At 39.3% G+C, this 17,040-nt stretch overlaps 1 protein-coding gene across 2 annotated transcripts in view; it reads right to left on the bottom strand.

The window, feature by feature from the left end:
* Positions 1 to 11,684: 11,684 nt before the first annotated feature.
* Positions 11,685 to 17,040, bottom strand: part of Kat6a (lysine acetyltransferase 6A) — a 119,150-nt gene continuing 113,794 nt past the window's right edge. For both annotated transcript variants that reach the window (XM_010617117.1, XM_010617118.1), the window contains exon 17: positions 11,685 to 16,464. In XM_010617117.1, the coding sequence (XP_010615419.1) occupies positions 13,715 to 16,464 (2,750 nt within the window). In that variant the 3' untranslated portion in view covers positions 11,685 to 13,714. The remainder of the gene's footprint in view (positions 16,465 to 17,040) is intronic.

Genomic DNA, 17,040 nt, shown 5'->3' with positions numbered 1-17,040 from the left:
TGTGGCTGGGGCGGTGCCCTCGGAACACCTGCACGTGCCCCGCTCGGTAGGCGGTGCCTTCAGCAGCTGCCCCTGAGCCTCGCTCCCTTCGCCTCGCCCCAGGCTTCAGCCCAGTAGCAGGCCCAACACCTAACTTTTGGTCCCCGTGCGTCCTCGCGCTCGGCCACCTTGCTAGACCCCAGAAACGCTTTCTCTTTTGCGAAGTTGAGCTCCGTGGACGACGGGGGCCAGAGGAGCCCAGCTCGGTAGCACATTCCCCTAACTTACTAGCCGAACAGACAGAGATAGAGAGACAGAGCACCCAAACCTATGAAGTTTCTGAAGTTCCAGATTTTATTGACTGTGATGGTAAGTATCTATCGCAACAGATTCTCCCTAAGTCATTCAATTGCCTGGGCTGGGCTTCAGTTTGTGACCTTCCTGCCTCAGCCTCCCAGAGTGCTGGGATTACAAACATACCATGCCCTGCATATGGTGGTATTTAATATGTTCCACTGTCCCTTGTATCCCCTGTAGAATAATAAACTTTGATTTAGAAATGGGAATTGGTAAGTATCTATCGCAACAGATTCTCCCTAAGTCATTCAATTGCCTGGGCTGGGCTTCAGTTTGTGACCTTCCTGCCTCAGCCTCCCAGAGTGCTGGGATTACAAACATACCATGCCCTGCATATGGTGGTATTTAATATGTTCCACTGTCCCTTGTATCCCCTGTAGAATAATAAACTTTGATTTAGAAATGGGAATAAAGGAGCTAAAGGTGTAGGGAAGGTGGGATGGGTAGGGGAATGGTAATAAGGGAAAAGAAAAAAATGAGATAATGAAAAGACGGAAATAAAGTGTTTGTAGATGGGGAGGGGAGGAGGGGTTGAAGGGAGGGCAGGGACAAGGGGAAAAATGAGAACCAAGACTTGCCACGTAGAGGTACAAGATCCCAACAATGAATGTAACTGTACTAATCCCTATTGAGTACCAATAAACTCAATTAAAGCTGAAAAAAAAAAGAATACAACAGCAGCAATGTAGATTACTTACATTAGCAATCTTCATGCAGTCAAGCTGCCATTTTTTGTTTGTGTGTTTGTTTTTTTGTTTTTTTTTAATTCTTAAGCAGCTGGTAACAAACTGGGCATTGAGGGCTGCTATGCTTCTTATCCTGAAGAATGTTCCTATTGCACAGATGAGAAAATAGTATAACATATTTTTGTCTAGCAAGTGGGAATCAAGTGTGGGATTGTACAAGGTGAATATAGGTCTTTAAGGAGATGCATAGGGTACAGTATGGATGTAGGGAGGGCAGGGGTAAGGGGAAAAAATGAGAATCAAGACATGTCATGTAGAGGTACAAGATCCCAACAATGAATGTAACTGTACTGTATCCCTAAAATATACCAATAAACTCAATTAAAGCTGAAAAAAAAAGAATAATAAACTTTGGCTTATTCAAAACCAGTTTTTTTTTCTGGCAAGAATATTATCATAGGTGGTATGAAAAGTTCACGATATCCTGGATGTCCCTTTCGTGATACTACAAGTGTTTAGTGAGCTTTACCTAGATCCATTATCTCGCTGGCTTAAAAATAATTCAGCTCAAAATACCTTTAAGTTTCTAGTTTTCTTGGCTTCATCAATTATTTAAAAGAGTATTTCTTCCAGTTGTGTGGTACACCCCTGTAATCCTAATACTTGGGAAACTGAGGCAGAAGGATCTCAGAGTTTGAGGCCAGCCTGGGCTACACAGTCAGTTCAAGGACAGCCTGGACTACATAGTATTGTATCTTGTCACAGAAAAAACTAAAACAAGACCAAAAAAAAAATCCAAAAAAGAATATTTCTTAATTTTCAAACATCTGGAGATTTTCTAGTTATCCTGTTCTAGATCTCTAATATAATCATATAGTAGTCAGAAAATTTACTCTGCATTGTAGTACTTTGATAGTCATTGAAACATGCTTTAGCACTTAGTGTATGACCAATTTTTAAGGCCATTGCCGATTCTGCTATTGTTGCATACTGTGCTTTACATAGGCCAACAATTTTGTTAATCACGCTCAATTCTTTTATATCATGGCTGATTTCTTCCTGATAGTGTTATCATTTACCTTGTTATGGTTTGTATCTAGCTGCCCCCCTCCCCCAAGCCTCATTAAGTCATAGGTGGAGCTTTTTGGAGGTGGCTGGATCTAGTGTATGATACTGGGATTGATTCATAGTGGGATGCTAGGATTAAGGGTATGAGTGCTACCTGTACTAAGGGTGGATAGCCTGGACAAGAATGAAGGGACAGAGAGGGCCTCTGTTGGGGTTGCTTGTAGCTTGCTGCCTTTTGCCTATTATGTATGAACTGTTTCTTCTCTGCAATGCCCTTTTGTCACACCATTCTGCCTTGGAGTCAGCTGATTATGAACTGAAACCTCTACAAGCTGTGAGCCAAAAGGGACCTTTCCTCCTTTAACTTTGGGTGTCAGGTATTTTGTCTTAGTAACAAGAAAACTAAGACATACCCAGAAAAGGCTCTATGTAATGGCAATGCATAAGTAGAATCTGAAATTAAAAGCATTGCTATTTACATTGGCATCCCATGGTGAAATACGCGTGCGCACACACATACACACAGACACAACTTACATGTAAAGAAGATCACAAAACCTTAATGAAATAAAGGAATTAAACATGGAGAGATTTCCCATTTCATGGGTAGACTCAATACTGTCACAGTGTTCTTTTCAAACTGATATATAGATTTAAAGCAATCTTAATCAAAATCCCTCAAGATATTTTGTGGGTTGTCAAGTACTGGAAAGGTTATAAGAATTACCAACTCAGTACTGAAGAAGAAGTAAGCTAGATGACGAACGTTACTTGGCTTTGATGCTCACTATACAGACAAAGTGGTAAAAGTATGCACCACAGACCAGTGGGACACAATGGACATCTCAGGAATAGATGGACACACATCCAGTCCACTTATGTCTGGCAAAAGAGAAGACATAGTACATTGGAGCAAAGATAGTCTTTTTAACAAATGGTGCTAGAAAAATTGGACATCTATGTGAAAAACAAGGCAAAGAAAGAAAGATTGATTTAGATACAGATTTTACCTCATACCACTCACAAATATTTATTCAAAATGGAACACAGATCTACATGGAAAATGCAAAAGCAGAATACTCCTAGAAGATAACACGGGGAAACTTACTGTCTCGGGTATGGCAGTGACTCCTTAGACACAGTGTCAAAGGCAAATTCTGTGGTATCATCTACTAAGTGTCCTCTGAAGGCCCATGCATGAGGGGCTTCGTCATCACCTGCGGTGCCACTGTGAGGTGAGGCTTGATGGAAGGAAGACCACTGCGAGGAGGCCCTTGAAGGGGTACTGAGGTCCCAGTCCTTTCGTTCCTTACCTTCTGGCCACCTTTAAATGGGTTTGTACACCCATACACTCCACACCATGATGCACCACCACCTTGCCCTAAGTCCCAAGGCAATGGAGCCAAGTGACCATGGACTGAAACCTCTGAAAGTATGAAGTCAAATGAGCCTTTCCTCCTTTAGATCATCTCAGGTATGTTGTAGCATCAGAAAGCTAGCTGACAAACCATGAAAAAATAACTGATAAGATGAACTTCATTAAAATTAAAATTTTGTGCCTTGCTAAAGACTGTTATCAGAATATCTGATAAAGAACTATCAAAACTTGATAAGAAAATGAACAATCTAAAAATGAGCTAAAGGTCTGAACAGACATTTCATCAGACACAGCATGGGTCATGAGGGAAATACAAATTGAAAGAATACTGAGCTACTACTACACACCTAATACAGTGGCACAAACCTGAAACGATGAAACCGTCAAATGCTGGTGAGGATGTGGAGCAACAGGAGCTCTCCTTCACTGCTGGTGGAGGGCAAAGTGGGACAGCGCTTTAGGGGGTGGTTTGACAGTTCCCCATAAAACCAAACATCCTCTTATCATATAATCCATCTCTTGTGCTCCTTAGTATTTACCAAATAAATTGAAAACTAAATATGCAAAAATTTACAAGCGGGTGTTTATACCAGCTCTATTCACAGTTATCAGCATTGGGCCAGGAATGTAGCTCAGTGGCGCCACACCTGCCTGGCAAGTGCAAGGTCCTGAATTTGATTCCTGGTACGGAGAAAACAAAACAAAACAAAACTAGAATTACCAGCATTAGAAGAAACAAAAATGCCCTGGAGTAGGTGAATGGATAGACTGTGATATATCCAGACAATGAAATGTTATTTGTACTAAAAACACATGAGCTTTCAAGAGGAAAAGGCATGGAAGAAAGTTAAAAGCATGTTATCATCAGAAATAAAAAAGAGCCACATATTATATTATTCAAAATATGTGACATTCTGGAAAACACTACAGAGAAAGAAAAATGATCAGTGGTGGCCAGGGGTTAAGGGAGGGTGAGGGATGAATAGGTACAGCAGATAATTCTTCAGGCAGTGACAGCATTCTGTAAGTTAGTATGTGGTGGCTGTTTGCCGTCAGACATCTGTGCAAACCCATGGAATATATAACCCCATAGTCTAATGTGGACTATGAACTCTGAACGGCAGTGACGGGTCATGTAGATGATCACTTATAACAGTGTACCTCTGTGGGGGGATATGAGTAGAGGGAGGTTGGACAGCTGTGAGGACAAAGCAGTTTTCTACTCTCTCCTCAGTTTTGCTGTGAATTTAAAAGTGCACTGAAGTTTAATTAAAAAATAATTCACACTCTGTGGATTTTCTCAGAGTTCTGCACACTTGTGTCTTACACATAATGTTTAGAGTTGTGTTAAAAGAGAATGTGGATTTAAGTTTTTCATATTTTAGTGATGGATTAAAACTTTTTATCATGTTGGGTTTTTTTTGGCTTAAATTCTATTTTGTCTCTTGTTAGTATAGATATAGAAGCTCTTTTATCGATTTCTTATGTTATCCCATTTTTTAGAATTTTAACATTTTGTAAACTTTTGATGTTTCCTTGGAAACATGGATAGTAGAGCTTTAGGAGGTTTCCCCCTGATAATCTATGTCTCTTTGGTCTATTTACAAATAATTTGTGTATTTGCCTTCAAGTCCTCTGGATTTTCTACTTAATAGAAATTTGTCTGTTTTTTCTATATTTGTTCCCTTTTTGGGGTTCAGTATCACTATGCATATTTTTGTGATTTTTCTTTATTCCTTGTCATTTACTCCTTTTAAAAATATATTTGTTAATTACTTTTAAAAAGTATTTTCAAAGTGATTTTTCATACATGCTAATATTTAGATTATATCCATCCCATCATTCTGTTCCTCCCCCTTATTCCATTCTTTATGTCAGTACATATAACTCTCTTCCTCTTCTCTAACACTCTCCCTTCTAATTCATGCCTTCCCCTACCCTCACTTATATGGGGAAATGTGACACTAGTCTTTCAGAGTCTGGCTTATTCCATTTGACCAGATGATCTCCAGTCCTATCCATTTTCCTCCAAATGACATTTTTGTTTTCATGACTAAATAATACTCCACTATAAATATAACACATCTCCTTTATCCATTCATCTGCTGATGGGCACCTAGCTGGCTTCAAGCTTGGCTATTGTGAACTGTGCCATAGTAAGCGTGGGTATAGAGGTTTCCTTACAGTATGCTGACTTTAGTTCATCTGGGGATATACCAAAAAGTGGTATAGCTGGGTCATTAGTGTAGTCATATTTTTAGGGTTTTTTTTTTTATGAAGCCTCATACTGATTTCCATGTGGCTGTACTAATTTACATTACGCCAGCTGTGTATAAAAGTTCCCTTTTCCTGCATTTTCACCAGTATTTACTGTTTTTTGTATTCTTGATACCCATTCTGACTGGAGTGAGATGGGATCTCACTGTAGTTTTGATTTGTATTTCCCTAATGGTTAAAGTTATTGGACATTTTCTAGTATACTTATTGACATTTATTTATTTATTTATTCATTCATTCAGAGAAGTGTCTGTTCATTTTCTAAGTTATTGATTGGGCTATTTGATTTTCGTATTAAGTATTAAGTTTTTTGAGTTCTTTATATAGTTGAGATATTAATCCTGTCAGAAGAATAGCTGGTAAAACATTACTATATATTATCATATATTAAGGTGTACACTCTTTCTATTCATTCTTTTAGTACTTATCCTGGTAAATTAAAATATACATCTTTATCAATAGCTAATATTACAGTTAATGCAAGTATATTGAAATACTTCAACTCTATCTTCTCCATTTATCTTAACATATGAAATCATCGCCTTAATTATATGTATATGTATATAATCATTTAATTTACCTACATATTTTCCCACATATTGGATAAACACTAGGAAAGCAATCAACATTTTGGCCATATTGACAGATTCTAGGGGAAAAAAATCAGAAAAAGCATTTGATGAAATTCAACATTAGTTCATGATAGACTCTTAAGAAACTAGGAAATGAATGGTCTTCTTTTATCTGGTTAAGGGTATGCCTGTTCTCATCAATTCTTTTCAACATTGTACTGAAGTCACACCCACTTCTGTGAGGCCAGAAAAAGCAAAAACAAACAAATAAACAAGCAAAAGATAAAAATTGGAAAAGAAGTAAAGTTCATCTTTAGGAATGATATAACTATATAGGTAAAAATCCAGAAGTTTCTCTAGGTAAATTATTAGAATTACTGAGTTTAACAAGATTACTGGATACAAAGTTTAAATACAAAAATCACACATTTCTGTATTCCAGAATTAAGTATGTTAATATTTTTATGGTTTCAAAAATAATTACTCATAAAGGGGATAAAATACAGAAATCTCATACAAAAATCAATTTAAAAATATTGATAACAGTTGAAGAAATCTTAAAAATAGAACTATACCATGTTCAATGAATATGTTAACTTTCACAAAATTGATTTTTAGCATAAATGCAACTACAATAAAATGTCAATAGGACTTTTTTAAAGTTCTGATAAGCTAATTCTAAAAATATATGGACATGCAAAAGCATAGAAGAATCAATCACTTTTGAAGAAGAAAACTTAGGATTTGTTTTATTTAATATGAAGATTTATTTTAAAGCTGCAGTAGTTAAAACAGGATAACACATATAGAGCAGTGAAACAATAATAGTTCAGGAATAGACCTATGTATATATGGGCACCATGTCAAGCAGTGGAGAGAGTATAAATAGTGTGAGAACTATGTATACATATGGGAAAAATTAAACTCATCCCCTACCTCATAACATAAACAAAAAATCACTTTCAGATATTTAAAGATTTAACTATGTGAACAAAACAATGAAACTGTTAGAAATTACAGAGAATAACATTATACTCTCAGGATAGGAAAATATTTCTCAATCTGGGTAGAAAAAGGACTACCCATAAGGACGTATTGATTCAGGAGGAACATATTAGAATTTATGTTCAAAGACACCGAGTCACAGAGTGGGAGAAGATATGTGTAACATACATAACTGACAGAAGACTCTTACTCAGAGTATATAAAGTACTCATACAGGAAGAAGAAGGCAACTTCATAATTAAAAAGACTTGAACAAACATTTCACAAAAGAGGAATTTCAAAAAGCCAATACAAATATGAACGTGTACTCCACCTTATTAGTAATGAGGGAAATGCAGAGAACCAGAGATTTCACAACATCTGCACCAGAATGGTAAAAATTAAAACAGTTGAAAATATCAAATATTGAAGAGACCATGGAGGAGAAAAATGTGTGGCTACTTTTGAAATCTTTGGCATTGTTGTACAGTTAAAGTTACACGTGCACTATCTTTTAGGAATATACCTGAGAGAAATGTCTACAAATGTGCACCCAGGGACCTATGTGATTTGTAATAACCCAAAGGAGAACTTAAATATTTGTCTACTTCAGAATATGTACATTTTGTGCAGTCATATAACATTATATGATAGTAAAAATAAACGAACTAAGTCACGTCCAGCGGCACAAACGCATCTCACAAACACGTTGAGGGACGCCAGGTAGATGTATGATTCCCTTTCTTCAAAGCACAGAATGAGGCAAAATGAAATGAACCTGGGGCGTTTAGGAATGCAGACCTGGGCAGTAAAGAACAAGGAAAACGTAGGAACTATTTACCACGTAGGCCTAGTTGGTGATTATCTTTGGGTGAAGACTGTGATTAAAAGGTGTGCTCCGAGTCAGGCTGGCCTGCTGTTCTGGTTTTTGGACTTGATTTGCTTTTACAGAAGCATTCACTTTATAGAAAATTATTTGGCTTTACCTTTTTTATCTTTTAGACTCTTCTGTGTATTTTCACAATAATAAAGGGCTTAAGAAAGAAGTAAGGGACGACTCTGGTCGTCCCCAGCCTTCGTGTGACAGCCGACTACAGAAGAAAGTTCTGTAGAACTAGGCAGCGGCTGAATACCAAGTCTGCACAGCACAGGCGGCGGAGGTCACAAGATGCACTGTGGACTGAGCTGCTTTCTTACGCGGACACCTCACACAGTCAGTGGCTCGCGCTGTTTTCCACCTGTTTTGCTGTTTTCCTTCGCACATTTAGTGAAATCGCTTCCTTGATCCTTGAAATAGACCACATTACGCGACTTTCACATTTGCACTTTCCAACCAAGAACCGTGTTGAGGATGTGAAGTTCGGAGTTCTTGCCAATTCTAGTTATCTTCTCCAAACAAGGAGCCAAACCAAACTTCTTTGAAATTGAGTAATTACCCTACTTTTCCAGAAGCCATTGCCTACAGAAAAGCCTTAATCACTGTCATGTGTTTTCATTTTCTTTGGTAAACTCCTCAGATTCAATAGTTTTTACATCACTTTATTATTCATCTTTTACTAAAGAAAGCCAGGCATGGTGCTGCACGTCTATAATCCCAGGACTTGGGAGGCTTGAGGAGGGAGATCACTGAAAGTTTGAGGCCAGCCTGAGATATCCAGAATTCAAAGCCAGTCTGAACTACATACTAGACCCTGTCTCAAAAAAACAAAAAGTCACTTTTATCAAATGTAATAAATCAAGTAACTGATTCATGAGTGCAGAACAAGCCAAGTTTAATGTATTTTTTTTATTCACAGTAGACTTTAAACTGAAGACACCAATTTAAAGCATTTGTAAGAAATTTTCAGAATTACAAGATTCTGAGGCTCAAAAAGCTCTTTAATTTCAATAATGTGGGGTGAAAGCAGATGGTCCATTTTTCAAATCCCAGTCGACTACCGTACTAGCTAACCCTAGCCAGCATGATCAAGCATAGGTGATTCTCACTTCATCTCGGTTTTGTCATGTAAGAATGAAAGATGGCTGAGTGGTAAATAGCATCTTGGAGAACATTTAACATTGCCTTTCTGAATATGGCATAAATATGGCTTCCAGAAACATCTATCTAGGAAAGGATTAAACTTTAGAAGAGCATTTTCTCATTGAAAAAACCTGGATGTATATTTCATAGGTTTTTATTAGCCACAGGAAAATAATTCACCAGAACTACCTGTTAGTGATTTAAAAGATCTCAAAAACAAAAGCCCCATCATACCCCCTGGGCTCTCCCTGTTTCAGCTTAGAGCTTTACATAACTTTTTTGAGGCTTTATATAACTGGTATGCCAGTATTAGGGCTCCATATTAAAATGGCAAGGCATCCACATTAAGCCCAATTTGTTGCTGGGGGTGGTGGTGGTCTGTGCTGCATTATGTAATTACACACCAACTCACAGAAGTAATCCATCCACCTAATAGTCCTGAAGACTGTTCTAAGTGCAGTAACTTTCTCTTTTAATTATTCCTTTCAATTACCAGGAGGAATATGAGACAATCACTAGACACTGCCCAAACTGTAATGTAGAGAATCTGAGATAATAAAAGCTAGAACTGTTAGTGTGACTAGAACTGTTCAGTGAGCAGAGCTGTCACCAATGGAGCAGGTCCCACCTGAGACGTCCAGAGATTTTGCAGGATTATGACTCCTAGTCACATTAGTGATGTCTGTCACTTTCCTCCCATATCTATATTTTGAATAGTAAAGGACCAGAATGCAGACAAAGAAATGAGAGCGAGATCATTCATGAGTTGGCTGTAAGTGGAATTATATAATTCAAATTAATTTAAATGCAGTATTAATATAGTGAGTGGAAGTAAAAAATTAAGTGCCTGGAATGCACTTTTGTCACACTATCTCCTTTTAGAAATAGCAGAATGCTTTCATTTTGTTTAAGGCAGATGCTTTGTAGCAGCCAAGGCTAGAAGTATGTTTTTCAAGAAAACCCACAAATAACAGCACAGTGCAGGGGTAGTGTGTGACCAAATCATGGTTTCTGAAGTGTAGAAAACAAGACACAAATTCTTTCCTGAGAAAGAAGGTGAAGCACCTGTACTATCTACACTCTAGTGGCGCCGTAGAACAAATGCCAGCTATTGCTGTCCACACTTCCTAAGTGTGCAGTGGCTACCAAGACGTGCACTGCCTTGTTGCTGCTCCACAAGATCCAAACTCTGCGATCGGCCTCACATCCGAGACTCTGAAGGACGAGAGCAAGCACAACAGCTCAGACACCAAAAAGTTCCTCAGCGATTAGAACCTTGTTCAAGATCCCTTGGCAAAACGAGAACAACAAATTTTCCTAGATTATAACCAGGTAAACTGAGAAGAAAAAAAAACTTTCTGTAAAACATGTTTACATTTAAAATAATAGAAAATGCTCCTCTAATTTGTTCAAATTCTAAGAGTTATTTGTTATTGCAATTGTGTTTCTTTTCTTTAGGTGAGTAAATTCTCCCTTGGAAGATTTTCAAATGGATTTCCCTAAAAAATCTGAAGTATTTTCTTTTGAAAAGGAAATGATAGGCATTTAAAAATCTGCATGATTGAAAATTGGAATTTCAAAGCAAACTGTTACTTGAAATAAAAAAGAGAAACATGAAAGACTAATATTTACAGGTGTAGGTGTGTGTGTGTGTGTGTGTGTAAAGTGGAGAGCCTGAAATATTTGGGAGAAAAAGTTCACATGCAAGACAGACATCCAAAATGGCTCAACATAATTTATTTTTTATGTTAAAATGTACAGAGTTCTTTTGAAAGTACTTGCTAGAAAGGGGAAAAAAAGATATTACATACAAGGAGAGGAAGGGGGCCAACTGGCCCGGGAGCGCGTGACATGGAGAAGTACAAAGGCATCTCGGCACCCTTCCCCGAGCTTACAGGTCACCATGAACAAAGTACAAAGGTTACAAAACAGGAAAAGCAAATATAAACAGACAGGAATAGACTTAGCTTCATTTGTACATGCGGCTTTTAGAGGCATCTGGAGCTCTATTCACACACTCTAGAGATCTCTTTAAAGAGAATTTTTTATCTTTCTTAAAATAGTTTTTAATATTCTACAACAAAGATAAAAAATTTTAAAGATGGAATGAAATGAAAAAGCTCTTATTTTAAAAGGCATCAAAGTCACTAACAGTGAGTTTTTAAATTTCTTTTTTAGAAGATTACCCAAGTTATCTTGCTAAAAATACATTTTTTTTAAAACTGAAGTGAAAAAATGACAGGTACCAATATTACTGTGTTGGATAATTTCTTTTATAATATAGAAAAGAACATTTTTTTTTCTACAATAGTTCTACAGTCACAAAGAGGCTTGTGGAAAAAGGGAGCTGCCCGATTGTTTTGTTTTTTTTTTTTTTTTAAAGAAACAAAATCAAACACAACCGCAAACCAACAGAAACTGATTTCACGGCCCTCATTTCAACAGCTTCTCCTTCTGCCTTGACCCACCCTCCTCCCAATATACTTCCCTCCCATCCCCCCATCCCCACCCCATCCCATCCAGGAAGCAATGATATAGCTGAAGATGTAGGGAGAGGGCAGCACAGTGCACTTTCTACATAGATGACTGGGAACTGGAACAGTATATACAGAGAAACTGGGTCCTACACAGCCTTGCACATGCTCAGAGTTGACAGCAGTAAGGTGTGGAAGTCTGCCTTTTTCTATCTAACACACTTAATTGAGAAAGTCAATTAAAGTTTATTTAAAAAAGCAACAAACCTGTGCATCTGAAAAAAATTTAATGCCTAATTAGTACTTTAAAAATTTATCTATATAAAATGTACAAATAAAGGAGAGAATTTATGCTTACAGGTATTTCTTGAAGCAGTACTTCCCCCTTTGGATATTTGACTGCACATACCAAGTGGTATAATAGTTTCCATCTTCTAATGATGGAATATATATATATATTCCATATATATATACATATATATATGTATATATATATGATTTTTTTACCTATCCCTGGAGCAAGTAATAGGAAGAGAAAGGGTGAAATGGTTGCACAAGAGAAAGAAGAACGGATTGGAACAACATGTGAACCTGAACTCCTGCTGCCCAGATGTGCCCTACGATTGCTGGTGGTGGGTCTGTCCCTCTTCTTGTTAGCCGCTCACAGGAGAGGGGCTGGCGCACTCTGATTCACAGGGGATGAACTCAGGATCTCAAAAAACAAATGAAAACCAGAGGTATGTATCACTTAAGTAGCTACAAAACTCACATCATAATCTCCCTTCGGACACATGTTCTGTGCTCTCTCTCCAACACAAAATCAACAGTGTCAAAGGTTTGTCAGGTATTTTTCAAATCACTGAGATGTATAGTCATCCACCAACACTGTATGGAAATGTAAGAGGCAAACTGTTGGGACTGTCTTTGAAGGCTCAAGATCAAGACCCTTAACATTTCAAAGTACATACTAAAATCAAGAGGCTGGGTGGGATATACATGTTATGGCTGATTTACCAGGTGGTAAAAAATAAGAGGTTTGTTTCCTCTTTTTGATTGTTAATTAACCATCTCTATTCCTCCAAAGGCTGGATTAGGATTGCAATCAGCTTTCCTCTGAGATTCTGCTGTTAAGTGACACTTACAGTATTTTTGTGTCTCTGGGTGCTGAGTGGGAATATTACAAAAGAAAGAAAAAAACTATATTACACTTGATTCAAGAAAAATTTCAGTGAAGTCCATTTATATAAAAGAAACATTCTTGGGGAAAGGTTTTAAGAGGTGTGTTCATGTATAAGGAGTGGAGGGGATTTCAAAGGGAGAAGCATTTTCCTGCCTCGCTTTATTAATAATAACAATAATAATAATAATATTAACAATAAGTTTAAGGAGCTTGGGTTGTTCTCCACATCCCCATCTGAGTCTCCCATAAGTGCCTCCTGCTGGAATGAAGTAGGAAATGAAAAGTGGGGTTTGGAGGAAAGGGTATGGTTAACCCTGGAGATGCATATAACATTTAAAAATGACAACATTGGGAGCTGCAAACACTGAGGGGAAACATACATCTTATAAAATAAAGATAATTCACTTTTACACAAATTCTGTCCATGTGGTATGTAAAGAAAGTAAGGCTCTTTTTAATTATGAAAAGATTTTTGTGCATGTTTCCCCTGTCCCCAAAAACATTTTTGATGAGTTCTACTGTAAAATGTTCAAGACTGTGAAGAAAAGCAAAACCCAGAACAAAATGAACCCAGAAAAAGAGATCAAGTTTTCTAAAAAATAAAATAAACCAAAGAAATATTCCTCTAAGTCTACAGCAATATTTTAACTGGAAAAAGGTCCATTTTTCTCTGGTTTGTCAGTATAAAAGGTTCCTTTATTTATATATATTTAAGTTTTTAACTCTTAAGTCTTCTTGCTCATCTTCTCATGTAAGGTCCATTGAGTGACTGCTTGGGCACACCAGCAGCATTCATGTAGCTGTGATGGGAGGGGCCAGTGTACATCATGTTTCCATGAGGGTTTGGCTGCATAGGCTGCTGGGTATAGGCCTGGCTCCCCATCATCCCCATCTGCATCTGCATAGGATACTGTGCTGTCTGGTTCATGTAGGGAGGGTTACTATGGTAACTGCTGTTCATCATGGGCTGCGTCATTCGATAGCTGTTCATGGCATTCAAGGTGTTCATATTCATGGAGTTGACATTATAGGCAGGAGTTGGCATTAAGTTAACCCCCATGTTCATGCCACGCTGAACAGCCAGTGCACGAGGGCCAGCCTGCATGGCAACCGCAGGTGGGCTGCGGCCATACAGCTGCTGCTGGTGAGCTGCTGCTGAGGGAAGTGGTGCAGATTTGGAGCGGATGGAAATGTGCCCCTTGACTGGCATTTGCCCCTGTAACCTCTGAGTGTGAGGAATGCCAATGTTGGTGGCAGACATGTTGCACTGGAGCAGAGGTGACGTGAGGTTCATGGTCGTGGATGCCAAATTGGGGGGTGGTGTCATGGTGGCTTGTGCTTGAGGGGTCCCAGCTAATGGGTGAGACGGAGCTAGCTGAGCCAGTCCTGTATTGGACAAAGAAACACTGGTTGCATAGGAAGTTACAGCAGAAGAATGGCTATAAGGCATGGCATGAGGGTCCATAATGGTGTTAGTCAGCTGCTGCAACTTGGCTAAACTGAAGGTGGCTGATGGTTGAGAGTAGCTGCTGGCACCAAAATCTCCTGGAATTCTTTCATAGATACTGATATTCCCAGTGCTTCCAGATTCTGGTATCTCCATGATCATAGGAGCTGGAGTGAAACTGTTATTCATACTACACTGTGACAGTGGGGGCTGCTGCTGGGGAGGGGGTGGAGGCTGGGGCTGCTGGGGCTGCTGGGGCTGCTGGGGCTGAGGCTGCTGCTGCTGCTGCTGCTGCTGTTGCTGAGGCTGCGGTTGTGGTTGTGGCTGGGGTGGTGGAGGCTGTGGTGCTGGTTGCTGCTGTTGCTGCTGCTGCTGCTGCTGCTGTTGCTGCTGATGCTGCTGTTGCTGTTGCTGCTGCTGTTGCTGCTGCTGCTGCTGCGGTGGTGGTGGCTGCTGCTGGTTGCTAGGAGGCCTCTCCACCACACAGCTCTGAGGTGACTTGATACTGCAGTTGGTAGCAGGCTGGACAGTGTTCTGCTGCATCATGCTGCAGCTGCTGCCCATGTTTGCCATTTGCTGAGTGACGACACAGCTGTTCTGGGTGAGGCTGCTGGAAGATGACAACGCACCATAGGAGCAGCTGCTTTGAGAGGAGTTATTCCCACAAATGCTGCCTCCCATTGTGGAATCATAGCTGCTAGGATTCTCATAGTTCTCCGTGGTACTCTCAATACTGCCGAGATCACTGAAGCCACTGTCTACCACCTGCTGAGAGTGGTCTGATACAGAAGGCACATCCATCATGGGGCTGGTCTCCATGTTCTGCATAGAGGGTGCGGACAGGGAGCCCTGTTCCGGGCTGATCTGCGTGTAACCACTCTCCAAGGCAGGCACATTGGGGCTGCTGACCGAACGGACAGACTGGCTGGGATGAGACTGAACTGAGGATATTGGGCTGTTATGTTCTGAAGCATGGCAGTCTTCAACCATTGACATCTGAGGGTCTTCATCAGCCTGGGTGTAACTCTGCAGAGTCTGACAAGCTGCGAGAGTCTCTTCACAGTCCTGGTAGGCTCCCTCGTGCTCATTGCTTTCTTCTTGAGTCAAAGACTGCACTGCTTGTACAGTTTCCAGGTCCAATTCACTATGAGGAATCTCTTCTTCCTCTTTCAACTCAATTAGCTCTTCCTTAGTGTTTGAATCTTCTTCACGGTCATCCTCAGACCCTGGCATGTGCTCCGATACCACAGATGCCTCATGAGAAGGTTGTTCTTCTTCAGAATCTGGTTCTGTTTCATCTTTATCCTTTATATTCTCCCTACTGTTCTGCATGTTAGTATCTAAAAAAGATTCCTGACTGTCGGGTTCCTCCTTGACATCTTCTTTAAGCAGCTGCTCCTGTGACTCCTTTTTCTTTGAGCATTCCAAATGACCATCATCTTCATCATCTGCATCATGGTCTTCATTCTGGTTTGCCTCTACGGTCACTTCATCTTCTTCCTCTGGCTCTTGTTCTTCTAGTTCTTGTGGCTCCTCCTCCAACTGCCTTTGCTCTTCTAACATACAAGGTTTCTCTTCTTCCTCCTCTACCTCAGCTTCTTTTGCTTCTGTCTCAGGACTGTTGCTGCTGTCCACTGGAGAAGCAGGTCTAACTTCACTGCTGGTCGTGTCCTCTTCCTCTCCCTCTTCAACCTCTTCTGCTTCTACCTGCATCTCCCCTTCCTTCCTTTCCTCCAGTAAGGGCATGTCTTCTCTTAGCTCCACAGTTTCTTCATTCTCTTGAGCTTTGGTTTTGCGTCCAGGTTTAGGAATGGGGACAATAGGCTCAATGATGCATTCTTGAGTAGAAATGGCCATGATTTCCCGATTCAACTTAAGTCCCGGTTTTCGACCAGGTCTTTTCTTCCAGTGGATTGGTTTACGGCTCTTGCCTTTGGGCCACCCCTTTTTCTTTTTCATAGGTGTCGATGTATCTGGCTCAAGGGAAGAATTGTGCACATCACATTTTCGTAAGAGAGATACTGGCTTTAGGATAGGAGTGTCTGTACAGGAGGGATAAAAAAATAAAAATAAGTTACAAGACCTTACATGTCTAGTGTCCTTTTCTGAGTTCAGCAGGTACAACAGAAATGATTTTATTAAGTCATTGCTTCTAAGTGATTCGATTCATTTAACATCAAGAATCTAATGGATAAAACCAATTAATGACATCTTCTAAAGTCATATAATGAACTTGCAGAACAATGAAGAATCTTAGTCAAGATCATGTTATCATCTATTACTTAAAACCAGTTCAAATTTACCATCACTAGCTATATGGCTTTAGGAAGTTACTCATAAGTTTCAGTTGCATCGTCTCTAAAATGGGAATAAGCCTTATAAATGTATAAATAATAAATAAGTAGTACTTCTAGCAAGTCTACAGCTGATTTCAAATCTAGTAGATAACTTGCATTTTCCTCATTCTTGTGTTCTTATCAAACAATTACTTTTAATATAGTGCTAAGTTCACTGACATCTTTCCTGTGAAAAGTTACAAATCAGCTTTATTCTTCCTTTTCCTGCTTGCAATTTATGTCATCGCTCTGGTGTTCTTTGTTTCCACAAAGTCATTATTT

This window comes from Fukomys damarensis, unplaced genomic scaffold (genome assembly GCF_012274545.1).
Source record: "Fukomys damarensis isolate Sample0158 unplaced genomic scaffold, DMR_v1.0_HiC HiC_scaffold_18, whole genome shotgun sequence".
Taxonomy (NCBI): domain Eukaryota; kingdom Metazoa; phylum Chordata; class Mammalia; order Rodentia; family Bathyergidae; genus Fukomys; species Fukomys damarensis.
The sequence above is the reverse complement of the archived record's forward strand: the minus strand, read 5'-3'. Positions and strand labels throughout refer to the sequence as shown.